At 34.7% G+C, this 26,003-nt stretch overlaps 6 protein-coding genes across 9 annotated transcripts; 3 read left to right on the forward strand and 3 right to left on the reverse strand.

Moving 5' to 3' along the window:
• Nucleotides 1-2,458: 2,458 nt before the first annotated feature.
• LOC125196840 (probable lysophospholipase BODYGUARD 1) lies at nt 2,459-3,899 on the reverse strand. The gene is made up of 2 exons (XM_048095496.1): nt 3,602-3,899; nt 2,459-3,066 (listed from the first exon to the last, which is right to left on the reverse strand). Exons 1-2 carry the CDS (start codon nt 3,754-3,756, stop codon nt 2,736-2,738), a joined length of 486 nt encoding a protein of 161 aa, XP_047951453.1. The 5' UTR covers nt 3,757-3,899; the 3' UTR covers nt 2,459-2,735.
• A 5,026-nt stretch (nt 3,900-8,925) lies between these two features.
• Nucleotides 8,926-9,856, forward strand: LOC125197248 (uncharacterized protein At5g39865-like). Its single transcript, XM_048095971.1, has one exon. It carries the CDS (start codon nt 8,998-9,000, stop codon nt 9,739-9,741), a length of 744 nt encoding a protein of 247 aa, XP_047951928.1. The 5' UTR covers nt 8,926-8,997; the 3' UTR covers nt 9,742-9,856.
• A 1,784-nt stretch (nt 9,857-11,640) lies between these two features.
• Nucleotides 11,641-16,454, forward strand: LOC125196534 (probable plastid-lipid-associated protein 10, chloroplastic). Of its 4 annotated transcripts, none has more exons than XM_048095096.1 (8): nt 11,641-11,805; nt 11,883-12,015; nt 12,121-12,255; nt 12,333-12,428; nt 13,420-13,500; nt 13,654-13,740; nt 14,095-14,153; nt 16,104-16,454. In XM_048095096.1, exons 1-8 carry the CDS (start codon nt 11,675-11,677, stop codon nt 16,192-16,194), a joined length of 813 nt encoding a protein of 270 aa, XP_047951053.1. In that variant the 5' UTR covers nt 11,641-11,674; the 3' UTR covers nt 16,195-16,454. The 4 variants fall into 4 exon arrangements, with proteins under 4 accessions (XP_047951053.1, XP_047951050.1, XP_047951051.1 ...); XM_048095093.1 differs by lacking the exon at nt 16,104-16,454 and adding an exon at nt 14,226-14,511 and having other exon boundaries at nt 11,643-11,805; XM_048095094.1 differs by lacking the exon at nt 16,104-16,454 and adding an exon at nt 14,226-14,511 and having other exon boundaries at nt 11,643-11,805; nt 11,892-12,015.
• Nucleotides 14,564-15,430, reverse strand: LOC125196535. The gene has a single exon (XM_048095097.1). The coding sequence runs from the start codon at nt 15,290-15,292 to the stop codon at nt 14,687-14,689; it is 606 nt and encodes a 201-aa protein (XP_047951054.1). The 5' UTR covers nt 15,293-15,430; the 3' UTR covers nt 14,564-14,686.
• Nucleotides 16,455-21,287: 4,833 nt separating the features above from the next.
• On the reverse strand, nt 21,288-22,257 carry LOC125197027 (transcription factor MYB4-like). The gene is made up of 2 exons (XM_048095719.1): nt 22,057-22,257; nt 21,288-21,979 (listed from the first exon to the last, which is right to left on the reverse strand). Exons 1-2 carry the CDS (start codon nt 22,187-22,189, stop codon nt 21,444-21,446), a joined length of 669 nt encoding a protein of 222 aa, XP_047951676.1. The 5' UTR covers nt 22,190-22,257; the 3' UTR covers nt 21,288-21,443.
• Nucleotides 22,258-23,860: 1,603 nt separating this feature from the next.
• LOC125193713 lies at nt 23,861-24,992 on the forward strand. Its single transcript, XM_048091579.1, has 2 exons — nt 23,861-24,297; nt 24,977-24,992. The coding sequence occupies exons 1-2, from the start codon at nt 23,861-23,863 to the stop codon at nt 24,990-24,992; spliced, it is 453 nt and encodes a 150-aa protein (XP_047947536.1).
• Nucleotides 24,993-26,003: the final 1,011 nt, after the last annotated feature.

The raw sequence follows: 26,003 nt of genomic DNA on the forward strand, positions 1-26,003 counted from the left end.
CCACTACCCTCAGACACGAACACGATACAAACCCATTAACGACATGAAACACTTCGGGTCAACACAACACGATAACAACACATATATGACACGACACAATAACGACATTATAATAATAATATTATAATATATAAATATTATTTATAATATTAAATTTTAAATTTAAATTTTAAAATTTTAAATATTTAAAATAAATAAAATAATAATAATATTTTAATATATTAATATTATTTCTTAACATGTAACACGAACACGACACGGAGTTTTCGTGTCGTTATCGTGTCGACATGATAAGGACACGAACCCAGTAAGCTTTGACACTTACCCATTAATTTTGTGCGGGTTTGTGTCGTATTATCGTGTCGTGCCAAAAATTGACAGCCCTACCTACAACAATAGTAGTGTAATGTACGTGGGTGAAATTTTTTCTAAAATAGGAAGTACATTAATTTTGATGGATGGACACATCAAAATGAGATTTTTTTTGGAGATAAATAAAGTACTCACTCAATCTCAAGCTACTTGCCACATATTTCATTTTGGATTATCTCAAATTTACTTGCTATAATTTTTCTTTTGTGGAAAACCTTTTATCTCTATCTTTCTCTTTTATTTTATTCTCTTTTTTATTAAATTTAAACATCAATTTTTGAAATGTCGTACCAATAAAAAACGTGTCAAATAGTTTGGAATGGAGGGATTACTTGTCCTGCCAAAGGCATTGACATCTCGATCATATATGTGTTAGCTATTGAGTATAAGTAGAATTGCCAACAAACACCATTAGAGTCATATCCATACGATGACAAAATTAGGCCAATGACCGTTTGTTATGTGTGATAAAATTGATTGATGATGCTACTTGATTATCTTATTTATTTTCATATATTTAATCTTATATTTTATCAATATATACTATAAATCAAAGTACACATCATTTACTGTTTGTTACAAAATCAATATACATGCTACTAACATTTGCATGTATGTTGATCAATTCAGCAATTTCAGGTCTGGATTTGTGGGTTTAAAGTTTAAACCCCAACCCACCCATTTAATTAGAGTACAAATATTGATTATTTAAAAAAGAAGGAGAAGAAAAGATTGATAATATGGTGAGGAGTAATGATGGGGGGGATATAGTATTAGTGTAGGTGGGGACAGGACAGCTGAAAACGGATGAGCGGCTGTTTGATAAATTCATAATTCGTGTATTAATTGGTAGAGCTCATGTGAGGGAGAGGCTCACATGTAATGTGAGATTATTGCCCTGCATTTAACTTCCCATAAATATTTATTGCTTCTAATATGGCCACAGTGTGGTGGCAGCTACATCTTTTATCACTAAACAATACTCTACCTGACTAAGTCAAACCCTCCCATTAATTTCCATACACAATAAATCACCTATGGGCTATGTGTATGTACGTGCACAGTAAATTTTATACTCAAGCGAAGTTAAAAATACTGAAATCGCCTTAGTTAAAAATATATGTGCAATCGAAAAAAATGGAATTTTGATTGATGTCATTAATTCTACAAATTACTTAAAAATCAAAACTCGATTCGTTTAATAAATAAAAATAACAAACCGTACTTGATTTTAATGTACTATTTTTATAAATTTAACAATGTCAATAAATTTTGAGATATTAAAATCATACTAAATGTCAAAGCACAGTAAATAGCGCAAAATGACTAAATGAGAGTGGTGCTTACATAAGTTATGCACCGTAACATTTAGAATATAATGTAAGAACCCTTGAATCATGAAGATCTATGATTGATTCATCATCTTGTTGTATAATTCATGATCATGGAGCATATATGAATTCATTGTGGATCATTTATTTTATACATTTGCATGTAGTCATGGAGCATGCATTAAATTCATTGTGGTTCGTTTATGAAATCGCTATGGAGCATGCATGAATTCACTTGGGATTTGAGCTCAGAATCATGAATTCATTCAATAAGGGGATGATACATCATAGATCTTCATATACTAAGGACTGGTGACATTATTCATGATTTATAGTTTAAATATGATTTGTAGAATAACTTATTATTATAGTATATAATATATGTGTGAGTGTACTCTATCAGTCTCTTATAAATATGCTCAGTCCTTTTCAACACAAGTTACAATAAATGTTTTAGATAAGTGTGTATGAAAAAATACACATTTTTTGTAGGAGCATTGTATTTAAATAAGTCGGTAATAGTACTAGTTTTCATATACTAGTATAAGTTGATATAATGCGGATAAAATGAAAAAAAGCATATTTATATAACAGAGTAAAATGACAAAATAAGCTTGTTACTTCACTTATGTCATATGGTTGTGCCACTTTAACCATAAAAAGTGATCCTGATTTAATTTGTATGAAAAAGAAAATGGAAGCCACATGAATTCATGGTTTAATATACAAAAAAATGTGGAAACGAAGGCGCCACAGAAATCAAATAAATAGCTTAGAATAGTAGTGGAACTCTCTGTGTGTGTTTTGGTCATCCACACAATAAATCCTCAAATACTAATCGGTGATACAAAGCTAATAAAACATCACCATACAGAAGAAACAAAGGATCAGAAAACTTAACAATGACCCTAATTCTCAATCTAAAAATACACATGTTTCTTTCCCTTGGTCGTTTCCAGCTACTCAATTCACATGGTCCAAAGATGTGCTTTTTTTCTTCATCTTTTTCCAAATAATAAAATTTGAAGTGGCCTAACTGAGGCCACTTGCGTTCTTCCAAATCTCCTCAAGCTCTCGAGCAAACGCCTTCTGCCTTCCGACAACTATGGTAAGATGATCTTTGTTTTCGACGACTTTAAGTTGCGCTTGAGGGATCCTCGATTGCATGTCGTAGCTACACTCTATCGGGATCAACTCATCATCCTTGCCATGAAAAATGGTGATGTTGCACTTGACTCTATTCTTCACCTCTTCCAAGTATCCCTCCAATTTCCCAGCACTTCCACAGATGATGTTGTGTAGTGTATGCCATGCTGCGTTGTGTGTGTGTGTGAAAAATCCCTCTATCAAGTATGTCCTCATCCTGTCAATTTTCACCATCAATACATTTGTTTTAAATTTAGGTATAAATAAAATTCTATTCAATTTCCCCCCATATGAGTAAATAGACTAGGAATAATATAACAACCATGGTGAGGTGTTCCAATAGTAGATATAGTAGGTAAACAATTTATTACAAACCTAAAGAGAGAGAGGGAGAGAGGTTTGTTGCTTGAATATAAATGGCGAAAGAATGAATGCATTATTAGATTCTTAGCCAAGTCCCCCAACTATACATGAGAAATTAAATTCAAACCCACAAGATAAAGAAGTTGGTTGTTTCTTTACCAATATTTATTTTTGAACAGTTGCAATCGTCCGTGTCTTGATGTACTACTACTAAAAGTCACAAGTAGCTAGGGGGTTTACTTGTGAAGGACAAAATAGGACCCCCATGGTATTCTAAATCAAACTAGGTAAACCCCATAATTCCTAAATTATTGGTGTTAAATAGCTGGTCCTATATTCATAGATTTGGGAATAATATGAATGTGATGTAAATAAAAAAATAGGCAAACCTGTTTCTAGTGAGAAGTTTGGTAAGAAACTCCAATAAACGATGGTTCTTGCTAAGGACAAGGCACGCCGTGCGGCTAATATGCTCGTACCAACACCCTATCGACGCCCCAAACGCAATCACCGGCCACACTCTCCTTGGCGCGATCCTCCTCATAGTGTATTGCGCCGGCGCCTCCCCCTTTGGCGCAGGGAAATACGGCTGCCACCATTTTCCAAATTTTCAATTTTTTTTTTTATTGGCAAATAAACAGAACTTTAAAGACTGCAAGACCTTTAGCCCCAAGCATTAACCACTATACTACTCTGTCAACTTACACACACAAATTTTTTTTTTCTATCAACATAGATCAATTGTATGTTACTATATCTTCTAAGGGAGAAAAAGAAGCCTTGTAATAGAATGGTAGATGTGGTAGAGAGTGGTCTTGTTTTCAGAGAAATGGTTGTGTATTTGAGAGAGAGGGAGAGGGAAAGAGGAGGGAGAAAAAGAGGGGGAAATAATGAGAAATTATGAAACGCGTACACAGGTAACAGATGAGTGAATTCATTGTTTCATTAAAATCAATCCGCTGTCTGGCAAGGAGCAATATAGGGTTGGTGGTGGTTGAACCTCCTGCACTTACATATACTAATATTTTATTTTAAATCAATCTGTGATCGTGTTGACTCGAATCCCAACTTATCGATTGGAAAGAAAGCTCGATTCGAACCCTGACCTGCCGATCGGAAAGAAAGTTCAATTCGAACCCTAACTTATTAGTTAGAAAGAAAACGTCTTACCGATTATATAGTCAACAAAATTTTTCCCTCGACTCATATATATACAAATATACTTCCTCCTGTCTGCGATATCCTGTCCCATTTTGACTTGGTGCTTAGCGAAAATGAGGGTCTCACTTTTGTAAATTAGTGTATAATGGAATGTGAGGGTAATGATTTTGTAGTAAAATATAAATTGCAATTGTCTAAAATTAAGAAAACGTAAGTATGACTTTTAATTGCGAAGGTAGTACTAGTAAGTAGTATTATATTGGAGACAAATAAAGTAATTAATATGGTGGTACGGTCGTCTATAAATGGACACATGTTAAAATTAAGACATGATCAACATCGAATTAAGTTTTCTTGAATATTTGGAAACAATTCTTTAACACATGCATGCTTATCATTACGATAAATTAAATTAAGACAAACACCACGATGCTAATCAATTAGATATTTCATAGATTTCTACGTCTTTTCTTTTCGATTTTATGATTTAATTGGATGGTGGTGTAGGCCTAACCATAATTAATGAGGTGTAGAAAAAATTTCATAAAGAGGGAAGATGCCATGTAAACCACTTTCATTTATTGCATGACTGAATTTCTGAGCCACATGACTCTCCCATTACCACTTGAAATGCCAACCTCAAATACTACTGTCGAGATATTATAATATAAATATTGACACATATATGTATATGAGATTTCAGTTTCACCCATTCAAATTTAAAGGTAATTTATTAAGCTGTATATACCTGCTACATACGCCCAATTATTTTCTATGTAAATTGCAGAAAGTCAACAAGTGAAGTTACTGATAACGAGTGAGATTGACTTTTTTTTAATCTGCATTTATAAGGGTGTGCATTTTTAGTTCCACAATTAAATGCAGACAATTGAATTATTCCGCACCTCACAGAATTGCATAGTTCACTCTCCTTGTTTTGTTTCTCTATCAGTTCCAGTTCTAACGATTTTCGATCACAATTTTCATAATTATCAATTAATTTTAACAATTAATGTCGCATGAAAAAAGTGATAGGGAGACGCTAATTGTCTCTAGAATTTTCCAGTAGTTATACAAAAATATTACCGCTAATTAGCGTCGGTTGGTACACGAGTTGTGACAGATTTAATTGTACGGAGTAATGTTTTTTCTATTTAAATTATACGATATCAGCATCATCTTTGGTAGAATAAACTAAACATTTGTAACATGTAATCTATTGTTTGGTAGAATAAATGAATTAAAATTAAATATACGATTACAATTAGGATTTGTACTATTAATTAGTTGTTCCAACTGAGAGGTGGTATGCATATATCAATATGAGATCAAATTACTATATAAAATACGAGTTGAGCATGTAAATACAAAATTTGTATTTTGTGTAAAGTGATAGAAGTCCATTAAAGTTAACTAATTTTTTATATATTCAAAATAAGCTACTTAATTATAAGTAATAATGGGAAACCCAATAAATACACTATAGTCTATAGACTACTTGTGGGATGAAGAGAATATTAATTTATGCAATTATTTCACAAATATATATAGGTAGACATAGTCCATGTGTAGTGATGCTAACTTGATAAGTGGCATCAATCGGTCCATCAACAGTGACCGGATGCAAACTATATTAATAACACCAAACTTGACAACGAAATGGCCGATTCAGGTTATTGCTATGGCGAATGGACCAACTAGTACTAGTACAAAAAATCTTGTCACCAATCATAGCTGCTTTACAAATTTAATTACAATCAATTGCTCATCTTTGTGTATCAAATTTTATGCATCATAGTGAAAGTTATTCTTTGAACATATCATCACAAAGTAATCTGAGGTGAATCTATTGATCGATTTGGTTTCGAATTAAAAATTAAGGGACAGAGGTCAAATAATCCATAATGCAAATAAAGGTTATTGTTAAAATGACAACACCTTTTAAAGTGACACTGTGACACCATGTATCCAGCAATATTATAAACGCTACACACCAATAGTATAAACGCTAGACAACAATCTAGATTGTTGTCTAGCGTATTGCATATTGCTGGCCGAGAAAAAATTGTTGTAAATTGCTGTCTAGTCTATTGAATATTGCTGGCCGAGAAAATTTACCCTTGAGCATTTTTTATGATTGCCACATGGCAGCTGATTATTCGTCCACATGTACAGATGATTGGCTATGAATGATGGTATGGTGTTATTTTAAGAGGTATTGTCATTTTAACTCATCCCTGCAAATAAATCCTCAATCTTGTAATTTAGTTACACGTATAACATCACATGCATGCCTCCTTATTATTACCACGTAACTAAATACGTAATTAATTTTGTACATTTTATTTTATTACTATTATTATATTTATTTTCTATGCATCTTCCTCTAATTTCTCTAAATTTTTATTTGAAAATATATTAAAATCTTTTTCAATACAACTATTGTTATTATTAAGAAAATTCTGTATATTATACTATGGGAAGCATTTTTAATCATCATAACGAATTATACCAAGAACAATTATCACAAGTGCCTAGCTAGCTAGTGTAAGGACGAACGACCACAAAATCTGGCGCTGAGCTCCGATGGGGCTCAAGAGGTCGTATTAGAAATTAGATCGGGTTCGTCATCTGATTTAATCAGTTGAAATGGAGTTCAAACGAAGAAGTTATGGCTCTTCGAAGACGGGTTGTTGGACTACTAAAATTTAGAGAGGATTTTTTCAGATTTTTGGCTTATCAAGTGTTGTTTTCAAGGAAGCATATCTTCTTACTCAGAGCTCCAATGCAGGCTCGTAGGGTCAATATTTGAAGTAGAAAGTGAAATTTTATTCGCCAATTGGATTCAATCAAATCCGAGTTCAAATGAGGAAGATATGCCACCCAAAAGATGGACACTTGAACTGAAAATTCTGAAAAATATGAGACCTCTCGAATTACTAGATGTTACAAGGTTTATTTTCCAATTGTTTTAAAAAATTCACCGAGTCTGACTCGGTAGTCCTTTTTGAGTTCAAGAGTTTGACATAGAAACTAGATGTTACAAGGTTTATTTTCCAATTGTAATCAATTGAATTGGTGCTTAAGCGAAGGAGATGTGATCATCTAAAGTTAGGTTGTTGAAAATAATTTCTTGGACTTGGAATGTGGAAATTATCCCTTTGATTCAAATGATTCTACAAGTTATTCCTAGAGCACTTGGACTGAAACTAGACTACATAAATTTATGTAGATACATACTTATATGTGGGGCCACTGACTCCATGTGTCGTCGTGTGCATGCGCCATTCGTAGCCAATCGGAGTCGCATTGTTTAATTTTTTTGTATTTTATTTATTTTTAATTAATAAATACGAAAAAAAATTTCGAGATGATTCTTGGGTTGAATGTTGAATTACTTTTACCATTGATGAAGTGGAACTGTGGAAGGGTTCTCTTATTGTTGAATATAAATCAACTTTAGGTGCGTTTGGAGATGAGAATGTTGTGTTTGCTATGCTCAAAGCATGGAAAGATAATTGGGGTTTTATTGGAGGGGAAACTATTTGTGATTGATCTCTAATTAATGGAGATAGAAGTGGACGGAGTTCCATATCCTTTATTTTCAATCAATTTAATGTAATGAATTAGTGTGTCCATTTGTCCAAAGTTGAAAATTAGTAAATGAGATCTTTTATTGCAAATATACCATATATCGTTTAGAAGCGTCACTCTAAGTTATGTTCAATCACCCACTTCCCAAGATGCATATGTCCCCTACATCCATACCCAAGCGGTGAATAAATCCAACATTACGATTCGATTCTCTAACATATCTAAGATGCACATGTCTCCAACGTACACCCGTACACCCTTGAGAAAACGAAATAGGTATATGATTCAAGATCCGATTGTTGGAAATCAATAAAGAAAAAAACTCACTGGAGAGAGTTGTTGTATCATACAAGTTAATATGCCAAAAGTCACTCTATTGTGTACATTTAAAAAATTCAGTCTCTAATTTTGTGACCGAGTGAATCCGGAAATCCAAAGTTTTGCAAATCCACATCAATGATAAGAAACAGTAATAAGTAAAGTTAGCATATATCTTAAATTCACTATGTACATCTATGAAAAGATAACTAAAAGCCATTCAAGTTTGTTAAAATTTGGCAAAGGATTTGTGACTTTGAAACACACAAAACACACCTCAGACATCCAATACTAAAAAGCCGACCAACTCTACATTGAAACAAAGATGACGAAGAAAAAGATAACCTCGAGCAAATTGCAAATTATGCACATGGAATAGAGAAATAAGTACCATCCCTATATTAATTTTGCAAATTATGCACATGGAATAGAGAAATAAGTACCATCCCTATATTAATTTAAAGATTAGGTTGTATTATTATTGATAATTAAAGCCATTGGCAAGCACGAGAAAGAAATTAAACAGAAAAAGGCTCTTCACAGTAGTACTGTAGTAGACTAGTATTCATGTTACTGTTTATATTCAAAATAAAGTAAAGAGTTTGGGCGCTAAAAATCTCCACCGCATTTATCACACTCAAATCATCCCTTTTCAAATAAATCCTCTCAACAATTTCAATCTCAAATTCTCATTAACAATCACACCAACACAATGGGCTGCGTTTCCTCGAATCTCCTCACCCACGACGACGAATTCCCCAAAATCGGCGGCTTCAGCCACCACTTCGTCTCCCTCACCTCCACCACCTACGGCCTCCTCAACACCCTCGATCCTCCCCCCGCCGACCCCCTCCCGCCGGAGACCATCGACGCCTGGGACCTCATGTCCGACCTCGACGAAAACGCCAACCCTAATGTCCCAAATCCGCCCCTAAATCTCAACAATTTCCTCGAAAAATTCGAAAAAATCTGCCCGCCGAGGGGGGAGAAGCGCGTGGTGCTCTACACCACCAGCCTGCGCGGCGTGAGGAAGACGTTCGAGGACTGCGAGGCGGTGAGGTCCGCGATCAGGGGGCTGGGGATCCCGGTGTGCGAGAGGGACATCTCGATGCACAGGGGTTTCAGGGATGAGCTGAGGGAGCTGGTGAAGGGGAAGGCCGCGGATCACTGCATTCCTCCGCGGCTGTTTGTGGAGGGGAGGTACGTCGGTGGCGCGGAGGAGGTGATTGGGATTGTGGATGAGGGGTCCATAGCTGCTCTGGTGCAGGGGCTTCCGAAATTGGGAGGCGCGTGCGTGTGTGAGGGGTGCGGCGGCGCTGGATTCTTCCCGTGCTCGGCTTGCCATGGGAGCTGTAAGATGGTGAAGGAAGGGTGTGGGATTGGGGTGAGGAGTGTGGTGGTTAAATGTGGTGATTGTAATGAGAATGGATTGGTGCTCTGCCCTGTTTGTTCTTGAATCTTCATCATCTTCTCTCTTGTTTTGATTAATGTATACTACTATTATTACTAGTTCAATATATACAGCTGCTTCTGCAAATTAAGCATCGGATTTCTTGGTTCGTGGTAGACATGTTTATGAAATTTTGAATTTCTCGTTTAAGATTAAAGTTTTTTGCATTTCTCGATGAAAGTTAGTCTACTCCATTTGAAATTCAAATGGGATGCATTAAATGATTAAATTTTAAAAATTGTTGTACGTATATGATTAAAATTTAAAATTAATTAAATTTCTAAAAACGTCCTATTGTAATAGAATCATCAATTCTACCGATTGCCTTGGTTGTGACATTCTCTTTTTGCCGTCTTTTGACTTATCGAGCAGTTATTACCCGGTTGACTCAAAGTGAAAGTGTCTTCGGTATCACTGATGCATGAGTATCGGGTCAACTGAATATTATGAACATTGTCGTAAATTTTGGTGGCCATTTACAATTCTCCCACATGTACTGAGCCTTATAAATGGCTTTGTGCGCCTATTTTAGGAGATCCTTTGTACTTTCATCACTCGATAATAATTTTTTTAAATTTGTTGATCCAGGCGATACTTAGTTGAAATAGATCCTAATCAGAATTAACTGGGTGGTGGCATGCAAGAAGCTGTGGATTGTATTTGTATTGCCATTGTGTAGGCAATATACAAGTAGGAGTAGTATTAATAGTAGAAGATAAAAGAGCAAAATTGGAAAATCAATAATGAGGATTTGGGAGGAAATTAAATGGGAAGGAAAACGAGTAATTATAGAATTATAGAATGGGAAAAAAAAGGGAAGAATGTCACTAGAACATTAGAGCATCCACCGCGCATCGTGCTGCTGTCTCCATCTCGTCTCGGAGAGACGAGCCGGATAAGAGACGGCGATGCGGAGTGCATCTCGTCGCGTGTCTCGCCCGGAGGAGCCGTCTCTGAGACAGCTCGCCAAGCGCCTTGGCGACGTGGTGTGCTGTAGTTCATGCGTGACGCCCACTCGCCGGTCCGCGAATGGGCGTCGTATATATCCGTTGAAAATGCTTTTTTTTTGTTTTTTTTTAAAATTCAAGAAAATTCGAAAATTTAAAAAATAATTCACAAAAATATACTAGCCGTTTATAGCCGTTATATTCGATTTTTTTAATTTTTTTTCTATTTTTTTTAATCCCCCAATCACTTCTGTAAATATCAAATCATTCCCACACATGAAATGTGTTTTTTTCTATTTTATTTAGGATTTTAAATTGTGATTTTATTTTATTTAATAAAGTGTGTTTTTATTAATTAGATTTGTTGAAAATAAAAAATAAAAAATGAAATTGAATGAATAGTTAAGAGATGAGATTGTTAAGAGATAGATGGATGCATGTGTTGTCACTTAATTAAGAGATGGGGTGAAAAGTACAATGAGACCCATGAATAGTGAAGAGATAAGAAGGTTAAGAGATGAATAAGATATAGCTTTGTGGATGACCTTAGAAGGAGAGAGAGACCTAGCAATGACTTCTTTTTAGAAAAGGTAGATATAAAATCGGCTATTTTAGATATTATTGCACAATCGATTTTCATATATTTATAAGATTCTTTTATATGCAATGCTACAAATTTAGTACAATCAATTTTATAAAAGCAATCACAATTATTATTAATAATAAAATTATGCACTTCACTTACCTAAAAAATTTCGACAAGATTAAGTTTTCTTCTTAATTTATCAAATGTATGTTAATTATAAAACTAAATCAACATACAATACATAATTTCATAAGTATATATTCAATTGAAAAAAATACTACTACTCCTCATCTAATAATCATATGTCATGTTTTTCATCTTCTTCAAGATACAAATATTTATTTAAGTATTAGGAGTAGCATTTAAAAGCTAGTTATCATAGTTATTCAACTGTCATCTCAAATGGATGCCGCAACTTCAACTGTCCAATTCTCCCGGCCTCTCATTTCCTTCAACCCAAAATTCTCACCGGCGGCTTCACAAAGGCTCAGAATTCCTTCTCGATTGCGTTTCTCCGCCGCCGCCGCCGTTACCACGGTATCTCCTTAATTCTCCTTCAGCATCGCCTGTTCTGTTACGGTTACACTATTTCTTCGCTTAGTCACTCGTCTTAGTCGGAGTAGTTGTGGCCAGGAATCTGAAATTGAAGTCGAGAATCGAAAGATCGAACTGCTGCGAGCTGTTACCGACACCAATCGCGGCCTAACTGCTACGCCCCTTCAACGCTCCGCCATCGAGGAAGCTCTGGTTTGTTGTTTGCACTTACATTTTAGGGGTTATATACCTTCTCGCTCATGGATGCTACATATGCATAATTATGCCTAATTAATCGAATGTGGTGTATTCTGGCAGGTGAATGTTGAAAGTTTTGATGCAGGGGAGCCGATTCAGTTGAGTTTGTTGGATGGCACATGGCGCTTGCAGTACACGTCCGCCTCTGATGTTGTCATTCTCTTTCAGTCTGCCGAAACTCTCCCTTTCTTTGAGGTAGTACCTAGTTATGCTTATGCTCATTTGTATGTCTCCTGATCTTTATGTTGAATATCAGCTGCTTTCGTCGGCAGGTTGATCAAATATATCAAAAGTTTGAGTGCAATGATCAATCCAGGGAAGGTGTAGTCCGGAATATTGTAAGATGGAGCATACCTAATCTGTTGGAGGTGCTTCTACTTATTAATTTTATTATACTCTCTTTTTATCTTGAGAATGTTCTTATCATGCTGTATATGTCATACACTCAGCTATCCCCATTTGCAAAAGTTTTCTAGTTGGCCGTTTCTTTTCTATGGTTTGCCTTTAAGCTGAAATAAGTACGTATCCAGTTAGTAAATCTCATTCACTCTATCATAAGCTCTTTCAAGGCCTCAAAGAATAGTTTTGATTGTCATTTGTTCTTAAATTCTGGCACTTTTTTTGCATCATTCTGTTGATACCTAGTTACTCTGTCGTGTAGTTGGCTCCTGAATATTCTTCCATATCCATATAATAAGATCCTCTTCGTGAATATTATAAAAAATTAATCCTCTGGTTTCCAATCAAAATCTTGGTTGAAGTCTCTCAGTCTCTCTGTTATATGTTGGTTAAGATTGTTAATATATTCCATAATATTCGTAGTCTCTCTTGTAGACGTTACTATGTAAATTATCAGAGTCCTGTGCTGTTATTGTTACCTGTGGTACAGTTAAGATGGTACAGTTTTTATCACTGATGCCAGTTGAAGCCTGATGTTTAAGCTGCTGATGACTTTGTTCGCAAGAATGCTTACTACTGTTTGCTACTTATTACTATTAGTTATTAGTGCCATTTTACTTGACTTACCAAGTTGATTAGACATTTATATGTTTGGTTATCCTTGTAAGGGTAGGATTCCTCCGACAAATCTGCTATAAGCAGCATGCACTTGGGATGTTCAATCTCTAATGATTCACTATAGAATATTTATCTCTATCAGGAAAGCCCCATTACTTTTTGAGCAGGAATTAAATCTTAAAGACACTATCTTTATTGGGTAAACCAAGAAAATTTGTTACCTCCTTGACTCCTTATGTGATTTAATAAATCTTAAACACACTATCTTTGCTGGATATTATGTAGTGTCATACTCTTAAAACTGTAATTTAAGAAGGCCTATGCATATATTTCTTGGTGCAGGAGCATGAAGGTGCAACTCTGATCGTGTCTGCAAAATTTTCCACGGTCTCTGTTCGAAATATCTATCTTGAGTTTGAAGAGGTATGTATCTGATCATGTGGTGTACATAGCTCCATACTTTCAATTGCAAATCTGACCATTCCTTTTGCAACACTTTAAGCATTTAACTGAGTCACCATTTCTGCATATATCAAAGTGTGAGGTATGTTTGATTCATTCCTTTATGTTTAACAGATAGCTGTTCAAAACATAAAAATTGGTGAAGAGTTGCAAGCTCTACTAGCTCCAGCGATACTACCCCGGTCATTTTTGAGTTTGCAGGTAAAAACTAAACACATGGCTTGATACTACCCCGGTCAATTTTTACTTTTGCACAAAGTTGATTATGATGGTTAGTTTCCAGAATCAATACCAGTGATTAGTTTGATGTTATTAAGCATCTTTTCTTCTAAAATCATTTTGTCAAAAAGAATCCTCCACAACATTAAGTTTGTCTCTTCAGTAACTTTTGTCATGAAATAATGTACGGTCCTGTTCTGACACGGCCATCAGGGTGGGTGAGAAATTAGTTTATAGCTTATGCACTTGAAGTCAATAAACAATGTGAGCACCAAGTATTTGTCGTAGAACAAGTTTAAGGCAATAGTTGAATAACAAATCATATCTTGTTTCTAGATCCTGCAGTTTATTAGATCTTTCAAAGCTCAATTTCCTGTCAGGCCGAGTTCTCAGAGGTATGTTGTCCTAATCTGAGTATAATAACCCCAGATAGTTGATGGTTTAGCTAATACAGATATGATATGCAGTCGATCTGTTGGTGGACTGTACTACCTGTCATATTTAGATAGAAATATGCTTTTGGGCCGTGCCGTTGGAGGTGGTGGAGTTTTCGTATTCACTAGAGCTCAACCTTTCATCTGCTAAGATATTAGTAATGGCTGCCATTTTAATGTACAACATATCTCACCAACCTTTAATTATGTAACCTTACAACAATTATGGTCCTTTGTACATGAGTGGGTGAAAACTCAAAAGTAGTGAGCACAGTTCGGTTAACCTGTAGTTTATTATATACTAGATTTTAAATTTTAATAGGTTTAGTTACCTTCTGAATGGTTAAAAATGAAAAGTAACATGACAGAACTAAGGTAATGGATAGTGGAAACATAGAATTGGAAAGGTAGAAGATATACAGAACGAGAGAAAAAAAATTACTATATGTAACAAAATTAAGAAAAAAACTTATGAAAAGAAAAAGAAGACAATTTTAAAACTCTACCAAGCTGCTATCGTTATTGGAAGAAGCTGCATTCCTGCTCCTCTTGCTACTGGAAAGGCTCCAATGGTCGGAAAATCCTCCCAACCCACTCCCACACTTTGCGACTGTCCTAACGCTTTCGATCAGCTCCTCCGTCTTCCCTTCCTCCGCCAGTATCTCCAGCAGCTGCTCCGTGCTGATCACCAGCTTCACCTTCCAAAACCCCCGCGCCGCTGCCCCTGCCTCCTCCGCCGTCCTCTTCCCCAACCCCCTGCTGTCCACCGACATCCTGTACTGCGCCGACCCCACCTGCTGCGGCGGCGCGCTGTTGGACCTCACGTGCCCCACCCGTGCCTTCCTCCCGCCGCTGCCGCTGCTCTCAAGCAGCGGCAGGAGGTGGTATGACTCCCCCGCAGCGAGGACGTCGCTGTGGGGGAGCGGCTTCCAGAAGAGGTCCTGGCTCCGGAATATGGCGTGGCCGGGGAACTCGTCGGTGATGGATTCCACCGTGACGGGGGCGTGGAACTCCATCACGCCCCCGTTTGCGTTGGTCACTTTGATGACTTCGCCGCCACCGACGCCGTCTCCCATACCGCCGAACAGGCAGTTACCCATTTCTTGATTTTGATATTGCAATAGGGGCTGATATTTATTTGGAGGGTAGTTTGAATAAAGTGGGGAAAAGGAGGGAAATCTTGGGTATGGGGTTAGGGTTTTTTAGAGATGGCAGGGTAAAGCATGGAAAGGGAGGAATTAATATATGAATACTCACTGTCACGGTGTGAAAGCAAAAAGTTTAATTGTGATTAATGATTGCTAATCAAGTTGCATTTGCATACATATATATATACTCCTATGACATATGCAATTTTTGTACAAGTGTGGTTAAGCAGTCAAAGAAGAATGGCTTGCTTTTGCTTTTCCTTTGAGTGAGCTTTCATTATCGAGCCACTTTAATGTTGTTTCTATGCATTGTTATGTAGAATTCGTTTGCAAAAGTAACCGACATTAAAGCTCATGCACCCTCAAATAATGCCTACTTTTCTTCTTTGTTTCGTTTTCTACTTTGTTCCCATGTCATTTTTTATTTTAAATTAGTTATATAGTTTGGTTATTAGTACTAAACTATTCTTACTTTGATGTTTAGTATAGTATGTAATCAGCTAGCTTTGTATACAATAGCTTGCAAAAGAGAAGCCTACGGAACGTATATGATCCAACAAATTGAAAACTATATAGATAAATTTAATCTGCCATGTTTTGATTAATGATTTTTATCCCTAGGCCTTTAGCTTTAATCATTAATTCACCTTACTTGCACGGTTTTCAAGGTCATAAATGCAACTAAAAGAATTTGTTGGATGATAAATTCTTCTAGGGAAATATTTTCTTTATCACTTCTTTGATTAAGATCGTAGTTTATCAGTGGGTCGCAGCGCAGTTGGCAGTGCAGAACTGTGGTGATCTTGAGGTCACGGGTTCAAACTCCGTCATCCGTTGAAGACTTTCGGCCTTAATCCGCAAGGACAGTCGAGCAGGATTAGTTGAATTCACCAAAAGACGGGTTTGCTACGCCTGTGGTTAAACCAAAAAGAAAAAAGAAAAAAAAACTGCATTTCCACTTCCATATACATTGTACACACATATACGCCAACTAAATCCTTAAAACGCACAAATTTATAAATTCTAATCTTAATATATATAGGTTTAGATAAATGACATGCTACATATTTTTTACAAGCATTATTTGTTAGTAGTGAGCACTAATCTCGTTTAATATATGCTTAAGATTATTTATTTTGTGTTTTATATATAGTTTAATTTGGTTATGGGGTAATATATTACAAATTGTTACTGATACTTTTACTTTCATAATTTTATAAAATTCAAAACTTGGAGTGTCATTTTATTCATTTATTTAAGTTTAGTGATTGGTTTGAGCTTGTATTAATTAATTGTAGAGAATTTGAAGATAAAAGATGAGAATGTGATGAAGAGGCGAAAGGAAATTAAAGTAGGCAACGAGAGTATTCAACTATTCATATATGAATATTAAGAATTAAAACTATTTTTTTAAAAAAAAGTGGTTTTTTAATTTAAATTTTTATAATTAGATTATTTTAATCAATATCAAGTTTTTGTATATTAGAACCCCTTATATTTTTGTATCGATATTATATAACCAAGAAATTTACCAGTGTGTTAAACCGTTAACAATAATTATAGAAGTGGCCGACCTTTGAAATTATCCTTGGGAGACATGAAATTCATTATTGGGTGTTTAGAGTGGTGTTCCCACTAAATCCGAAATCCCGGTTTGTTGTGAAGGCCGTAAAAGTTTATATTTTCATAATTAATTAAAGGAAGGATGCAATATATAGGCCACCTAATCATTGTTTGTATCTCCGTATCTACATTTGCATAGCATATAATCCCATTTAAATTTATATACCATAACACAATAAGTAACCCACAACAATCTTGATCACACGTGGAAATATAAGAATTTTATGATTTTATCTCTCGTATTTCTAGAAGTAATTGTAGTTCCATATACTAATAAATATTAATTAATTTCAAATATAAATATATAGGGAATGGTTTTAATTAAAAATTTGAAAACTTATTAGTTGAAGCTCAAAATACGTAAATTGGTGACACGAAATATGTCGGTTGGAGTAACTTATATGTTTCGTGCAGCCAAATGATATATTTTATATCGCCAACTAATAAGTTCTGAAGTTCTATTTTAAGATAATTCTGATATGAAGCATTTCCTATATACATAGTATATAAGTTACACATATGAAAGCTTTTCATTTGCGATGATCAAATATTAATTGATAATCCGATTTCATTTACATTTTCTGTGCACAAATGAAAAGCTTTTCATTTGTGATTAATATATTAATTGTCATTTACCTTCTCATTCCGAGCGAAACATTTCTAGTTTAACATAGATTAATTATAGTGTTTTTTGTGTGTCAACCAGGAAAATTTTTTGTGAAAATGTCAGAAAGAAAACACTAAACGAAAAAACAAACAAAATAAAATAAAAAGAAAAAAAACATGTTAAATAAGAAATAGGAGAGATGTTCTTTAAAATAGATAGAGGAAAGATAAAAGTTTATGGTGGCACCACAATATTTCAATGGGCGTCCATCTATTTTTACCTTTAATTTTGTAGCCCATTTTCGTAGGCCCATGATTAGTTCCCCAAATAAGTTCTAGTACATTAAATAGAAGGTAGTTACTAAACTTTATTTGTTCAACAAATTTCTGAACTTTAGTATTGCGTTTGCTACAGATTATAAAACACCCATGGCCACAGTGAAATTGAACTACAAATAGAGTAGACAAAGACATACTATACAAACTTAAACTATTGAAGATCAACCTAAAAATAGGTCGACAGGTTCAAATTACCACAACTAGAGTAAAAGCCTGGACATTCCGCAAGTGGCCAATAGAAATCTAGCATTAGTCTTCTGAGAGCATATAAATATATGCGAGTAAATTTGCTAATCAAGCAGTTAACCAAATATCAAAGAGATTCTATAGCACTATTTCATTAACATATATTAAAAGTTATTAAGTTATTGAGAAGTAGGTGAGCTTTGTTAAGAACTAGTACTCTCTGATTATTGCAGTGCAATAGTAATTCTTTGAAGTTTCAAAGAATAGTTAATAGAAAAATAGCAAGATACTCCACAATCATCAGAGACCCCTTTTTTACTATTACAACAATATAAGAGCTAACGTTGGCCATATATTTGCAAATGAACGAATATGAATAAGATCAATTTACAAGTTTTAGGGGCCCTTGGTAGGGAAGATAGATAACTCTATGATAAATGAGTTGTATACTCTGTCATTAAGACTTAAGAGTTTGGTGTAAATTATATTTCTGGTAACGCACTAGTACGTTCTAGTTTAATGGACTTCTTTTATTGAGAAAACTATTACTCCCCCACGTATTCTATCAATGCATTCATTCCCCATGTAAATCTAATGAATACTCCCTCCGTCCCAAAGAAGATGACCCTTTCCTTCAATTCCTTGGGCGGTATGAAATTTTATACAGTTTTATTTTATGTGTTAGATGGAGAGAATAAAGTAAGAGAGTGTGAATAAAGTAGAGATAAATGAGATTCTATTTTTAGTAATAAGTCATCTTGGGTGAGACAAATTAAAAAGGAAAGTGAGTCATTTTCGGTGCGACTGAAGGAGTAAGTATTATTGATATTTTATCAACTTGCAACCGGAAAATTTATCTCATTTTGACTTAGTTTTTATGGATACGAAAAATTTATTTTAAAGATTATAACCGTTTAAATTGTGAAATTTGATCAAATTCAGGCCAATCCTATAATATTTTAAATTATAATATTACGTCAAGAAGTTCCCGAGGAAATTGATACATCTATATACAAAACGAAATGTTTTGTTGCTCTTGAGACAACGTAATTTTATTAAAATAAGAATGAAAAGAAGAAAACAATAGAGAAAGAAAATTCTTATTTGAATGAATAACTTTGTTTTGAGCACTGTAAGACTAAAAAATTGAACTGATTTACTAATATTCTATTTTCAAATATTACGAGACTAATCAGAATTTGACTAAATTTTATGATTTAAATTAATATTATCCTTTTATTTTATTCTGTAATATGGAGTATGTAATTATATCATTTATATTATTTACACATCCTAATTTTATGGGATTAATTCGTATTGATTATAGAAAATGCATAAGATGATGCATTATTAAACCTTAGAAACATGGTTGACATAATCGTACACCAATAATGCACAAAACCTTTTAAGTAGGACATCAATCGCATTCACACAATAATACTCCCTTCGTCCCACAAAGTTTGTCCCATTTCACTTTTATCATTTTTGGTAGTGGACCTCATATTCCACCAACTCATTCATACTCACATTTTATTATAAAACTAAACTTTAAAAGTAGGACCCATATCCCTCAATTTTTTCAACTCATTTTTCATTACATTTCTTAAAACTCGTGCCGGATCAAAGTGAGACTATCTTTATGGGACGGAGGGAGTAGAACTTTAAATAAAGTGATAGGATAGAAATTTCAAAGTTGAGGATAGAAGTTTCAAAGTTGAAACTAGGATACTAGCTATTATTGCGTATTAATTAAGTTGTAGGCAAAAAGTTTCCAGATTGAAATTAGGTTGGATAATCAAAATTTGAAGCTATGGTAGAAGTTTCTAGCATTGAAAAACACTATTCATCATTTAAGAGTGTGATCATAATGCATTTATTTCATGATAAGATGCAATTGCAAACAATAATGAAATCACATCTTTCGAAAGGTCTAATATTCTTTTAGGTAGAATGGGAACGTATGGTAAAAAAATGTCAAACCTATTTGGGTAAGTGAATATCACACGTTTACTAGCTAATTTTATTTATATTTTATTACATACGTATATAAGTAGAAATGTAACACCCATTATATTTATATAAATTTATGACAAGCTATATGGAACATTTATTTCATAGGCACAAAAGGGAGTACCTATTTTTTTGTTATAGTGGCACCTGGCACACTAATTTTATACTACTAATCAAGCAATTTATCATGCAGTAAAAATAGCTGGAAGGGATTAATTTGGTTAACAATTAATGATGGCTTCCGGAAATATGATGAGTTGAATATCCGATGAATTGAAAAACGTAAACAAAGCCATCAAAAAAGGTGGTGTTGAGATCTCAATGGATTTCTATCCACTTGTTCTATTTAAATACTCACTTTCCTTTTCGAGGGAAATGTATCACGTGATAACTATGCCAACCTTTGACACAGACATAAAGCAATGAAAATTGTAATATAATGTCCTGTCATAACATATGAAATCAAACTATATAATAAGTTGGTATTCAATTTTTAAAATAAAATAATAAGAAGATATAATTTACGATTAAATTATGAGATTATTTTAGTGATAGGGAGTTAGCTATAATTAATTATCTCATGATTATTCACCTATAACTGAATTGTGGGGTTGAATCTCATGAATTAAACACATTACAAATTTAATCTGGATACAATCTTGTAAACTGAACACCCCCTTCTAAGCCTACGCAAATCTCGCTGGAACAACCAGTTTTTAGTCAAATTCTTGTCCGTCCTGCTACTTTTACATTGCAACCAATTTTTTTTAGTGTTGAGAAAATCAAGCACCGACGTCAATAGTGAATAAAAACGACAACAAAAAATCAACAATATATACAATCAAACGAACTGATTTTTTTGTCATGGGATACTTGTGATTGAATTCAATTTTCATAATTTTTTCATTTCATTTTCGAAGTACTTTTTTTTTGTCATGGGATAGTTGTGATCGAATTCTAAGTTTCATGATTTTTCCATTTCATTTCAAAGTTACATGAGTACAGTATAATATAACTAAATTTCATTATTTTTTCGATAATTAGTTGTTAAAAATAAGTACTTATTTCAATTGGCGGGTATGTTCAATGTTTGAAAAGTCTCCTTTTAACGTCCACTTCAATTTGCAAATCTAAGCACTAAATTTATGAAAACAAAGGAAGAAAAGATTTAGAGGAGGAAAAGTAAGCAGAAATAGTAGTAGCAATAATTAGAAATAATAATGATGAGGCGCAGACATAAAAAGACAATAATAAAACAATAAAAGCAGCCACTTCCATCCACTTATTTATTTAATTAATTACTACTACTAATTAACTAATTAATTAATTAATTAATTAATTAAAGAAGCTGCATATACTCAGCATACACCTGCTCCCACATCTCTCCGCCGAACGAATCGGAGAAATGATACAGCTCCATCTCCGGCACGGCGGCCGGCGAAGCCGCCACGACCTCGCTGCTCGACGATCTGCTGCTTCCCAAGCTGTCGTAGCTCTCGTTCCTCGGAAAAGCAGGGGAAATCCTAGTAGGCTTCGGCGAGAACACTTTGGATGTTTCGATCTCCGGCGGCGGCGGCGCGGCGGCGGTCTTCTTAGCTGGCTTCTTTTTCTTAGCTGCGGCGGCGGAGGGTGGTGGCGGTGGTGGTTTGGAGTCGGAATTGAGTTTTTTGAAGAGATGAGTGTTCCAGTAGTTTTTAATCTCATTGTCGGTTCGACCTGGCAATCTGCCGGCGATGAGGGACCATCGATTCCCGAGGAGGCGGTGCAGCCGCACGATCAGATCCTCTTCGTCTTCGGTTATGTTGCCCCGCTTGATCCCTGGCCGTAGATAGTTCATCCATCTCAATCTGCAGCTCTTTCCACATCTCAGCAGCTCTGTTTCAATTAATTAATTAATTAATTATATTTATACAATCTAATAGAGAGAGTATGTCATAGAATAGATGCAATACCGGCTTTTTTGGGGAGAGAGCGCCATTGGCCTTCGCCGTGTTGCTGGATGTAAGAGGAGAGAAGAGAGTCTTCTTTGGCAGACCATGGCCCTCTCCTCAATCCCACTTTTGAGCAGCAAGCTGATCTTCCCATTTCCTCTCTCTATCTCTCTCTCTATCTCCTAGCTCTCTATGTGTTAAGTTTATTATTGGGATTTTATCTATATATATACAGAGCTCTCTACCACTATTCACACTCTAATACTCATAGAGAGAGAAAAATCAAAAAGTAGGATTGGTAGCAGCCACACGTTGGTTCGATGGGGCTTCCTTCCTATTAAAAATTTAAAACCCACCACAACTAATCTAAGCAATTGTGGAAATAAATTTACGTATGATGTCGTTATTTTTTGAGTAAATGAATTGACAACTTGGTGTGGTATTTATGTTAATGTATTGAGATGGTGATCAATTTTCAATTTAATTTCCGGAATGCCTGCACCAATCCATACCTACTAATATTGTTACAATTGAATTGTCATTTACTAGTTGCATTCCGGAGTCAATGCGATTTTGTTTATTTTGTTCACACCTTGGATCTCAAATCTAGGCATGACTCAACGTTTCACCTAGTCCAATTTTCAGCTCCAATTTTATACTCCCTCCATTCCATAGTAATGGAGGCAAAACTTTTCGGCACGAAAATTTAGAAAAAATTGTGTTAGGTGAATTAAGTAAAGAGAGAATAAAGTGGAAAATGAAAAAGGTAGAGAGATGAAGATATAAAAAAGTAAGAGAGAGTAAAGTAGATGTGGAAAAATGTGTTGACTTTTACTAAAAAGAGAAATGACTCTATTACTATGGAACGGACGGAAATAGAAAAACGCTCCTATTACTATGGAACGGATGGAGTATTTTGTTTTATTATTCTCTAGACCTAAGTAGTAATGTTTGTATTCATCAAAATAGTACTATATAAAGAAAGAAGAGACATATGTGGGGGAGGAAGCAGCAGTGGCGGAGTACTACCACTTATCTGGAAAGTTAAGTACTCGATCTTCGTCCTCAATACGTGTCGGTCTCACTTTGATCTAGCACATGTATAAAGAATTTTAATAGAAAATGAGTTAGAAAAAATTTGTGTAACGTGGGTCATATTTTTATGCTAGTACTCCCTCAATCCACCAATACAAGGCCAATTTTAAGAAATGTAGTAGAAAATGAGTGGAAAATGTTAATGGAAGGTGAGTCCTACTTTTATATACTCTATTTTTTTTTATGTAAATGTGAGTGAAATAAAATTTGTGGAATACGAGGCCCATCACCAAAAATAGTAAAACATCAAATGAGACATTTATTGGTGGACGCATGGAGTAATAAGAGCACTCCCAATGGCGACGGCGAAAATCCGGCGATTTTTCGCCGGATATCGCCGACTTATCGCCGGCCATTGGGAGGAGTTCGGCGATAATCCGGCGAAATTCCTACCGAAATTACGCTAAACGGCGTTTTAACGCCGGGCTATCGCCGGATCATCGCCGGCCACTGTGGGGAGCTGTTCGGCGATAATCCGGCGATGATCAATTTTTTTTTATTTTTTTTCCTCAACGGTCATATTCTAATTTCCACCCCTATAAATATTTCATCCTCTTCCTGCATTCATCACCCACAAACTTCATTCTTTTTTCTCTCCATCTTTATTAAATGAGTTCTGATTCATCGTCTCAACGACCTAAATGTTCTCAATTCCTCGCCCCTTTTCAACGAGCGGATCAACGGGTTAGGCCCCTCCATTGAATTCACGGCCAATGGCAATGTGCATAACATGGGGTACTACCTGGCTGACGGCATCTATCCGCAATGGCCCGTGTTTCTGAAGACGATCAGATGCCCACTCGGAGATAGAAGAAGGTATTTTGCCCATCGGCAAGAGTCTGCGCGCAAGGATGTGGAGAGGGCATTTGGGGTGCTCCAATCGCGATTTGCACTGGTAAAGGGCCCGACGCGCTTTTTCTACCAGGGAGATATTGCCGATATCATGTATGCATGCATCATCATGCATAACATGATCATCGATGATGAACACGAAGGCGTCCTCGACGTCACCAACGACCCAAGTGTTGCATCATCGAGTCACGGTGTCTCAACCGAGTCCGCCCGCCAGGGTGTGCCGCACAACGAACATGAACGGTTCCAGGCGTTCATGGACATACACCAGAAGGAGGCCCATCAAGCACTACAACACGATATCATCGAAGAATTGTGGGCAAATAGAAACCGCGCCCACCGCCCTTGAATTTTTTTTTCTTTGAATTTTTTTTTTGATTTTTTTTTTCCATTCGTGTACTTTTTTTTTTTTTTTTAATTTTCTTCGTTGTAATGTGTACCCGTGTTTAATACAACGAACTTAATTACTATTATTTGTTTGATCTTATAAATTAAATAAGCTAGCTTTATTATATATAAAAATAAAACAATTAAATTAGTGATGATGTAAAAATGAAATGTTGAGTTAGGGAGAAATAAGGGAGAAATAAGGGAGAAACCATTGCAGAGGTTGGCTAAAAGTTGGCTAAAAACTGGGGATAAATTTTGGTGCTGATGTGACGCTGATGTGGCAGGAGTTAGGGAGAAATAAGGGAGTTTTTAGCTGGACCATTGGGAGTGCTCTAAAATGAGTAAATTTTAAAATGAGTTAGTGAAATATGAGATCTACTATAAAAAATAATAAAATAGGACAATTAATATGGAATGGATCAAATGAAAAACTGGAACACATAATAAGGGAGTGGAGATATTTTTAGAAAGTACGGAAAATGAATAAGTGGCTATCTATTGGACATATGTTGGGAGTATCTAATTACTATATCATTATTAGTTATTTATTTTTAACCAATAAAAGCATGAATTTCTGCTTTAAATTTACTTGAATTATATGCAGACAGATGCACATGTAACACAAATGTTAAAGTTAAATATGTTCCCCACCATCTAACCTCATAGACTCATGAACTTAATAATTAAATTGTGATTAGAATTTGCTACCCGTTTATTATTTTTGTTGTCACAATATAAAATTTCGAATATAAGTACATATAGTTTTTTCCCACAATTCAATTCAATTTAATTTAGAAAATATTAAGAATAGTGAGCTTAAAGAATAGTAGTGACTAGGAAATAAGATACTATCATTTGTTAACATTGTTAAATAATTTGATTTATCAATAAAATTCGATTTATCTCTATATAAAATCCTTCTAAAAACCAGTTTTATTAAATGAGTGAGTTGGCGCATGTATTCTATACTGAAAATATTATAATTATCGTTTCCCTTTATAGTTTGTTTTATTACTAAGACTATTTAAGCATATCTATAACGACTATCCTTCATTAATTTCCACCGGAACGAAACTCATATAGTAAGTGGTACTTTTGCTTTCTATAATGTACTGGTATTTTTATTAAAAAATTATTTTTGCACATAGTATATTTGTATTTGTGATTTTTCGTAGTAGCCCAAAACGATATTTTTATAAATATCCGATAATACTTTTCTTATTTTTCGCAATAAATGAATTTAATACTACTTTTTTCCTTCATCCGTGTTTTCGTTTAAATTTTAAGGGAAACTTTTTTTTAATGAGACTTTTCCAATGGTCAGCGTTTTCTTTTAGCTGTATATCATTTCTTTAATGAAACTTTATTTTATAGTACTAGTATCTATCCATAAGTTATAGTTTTCCTTGATAATTAATATCCATCTCAAGATAATAATGATACTTATTAATATCAAATAATAAATTTTTACGAGAAGTTTGTACTTTTTCATTAGAAAATATTTATTTTCTATGATAGTTTTACGAGAAGTTTTATTATTATTTTTATTTAAAATGATCTTATAGTCCATGGAACTATTGAGTATACAGGATTTTTCTACACTAAAATCAAAAAAATTTCCCATAAAAATT

Source organism: Salvia hispanica, chromosome 6, assembly GCF_023119035.1.
Source record: "Salvia hispanica cultivar TCC Black 2014 chromosome 6, UniMelb_Shisp_WGS_1.0, whole genome shotgun sequence".
Taxonomy (NCBI): Eukaryota; Viridiplantae; Streptophyta; class Magnoliopsida; order Lamiales; family Lamiaceae; genus Salvia; species Salvia hispanica.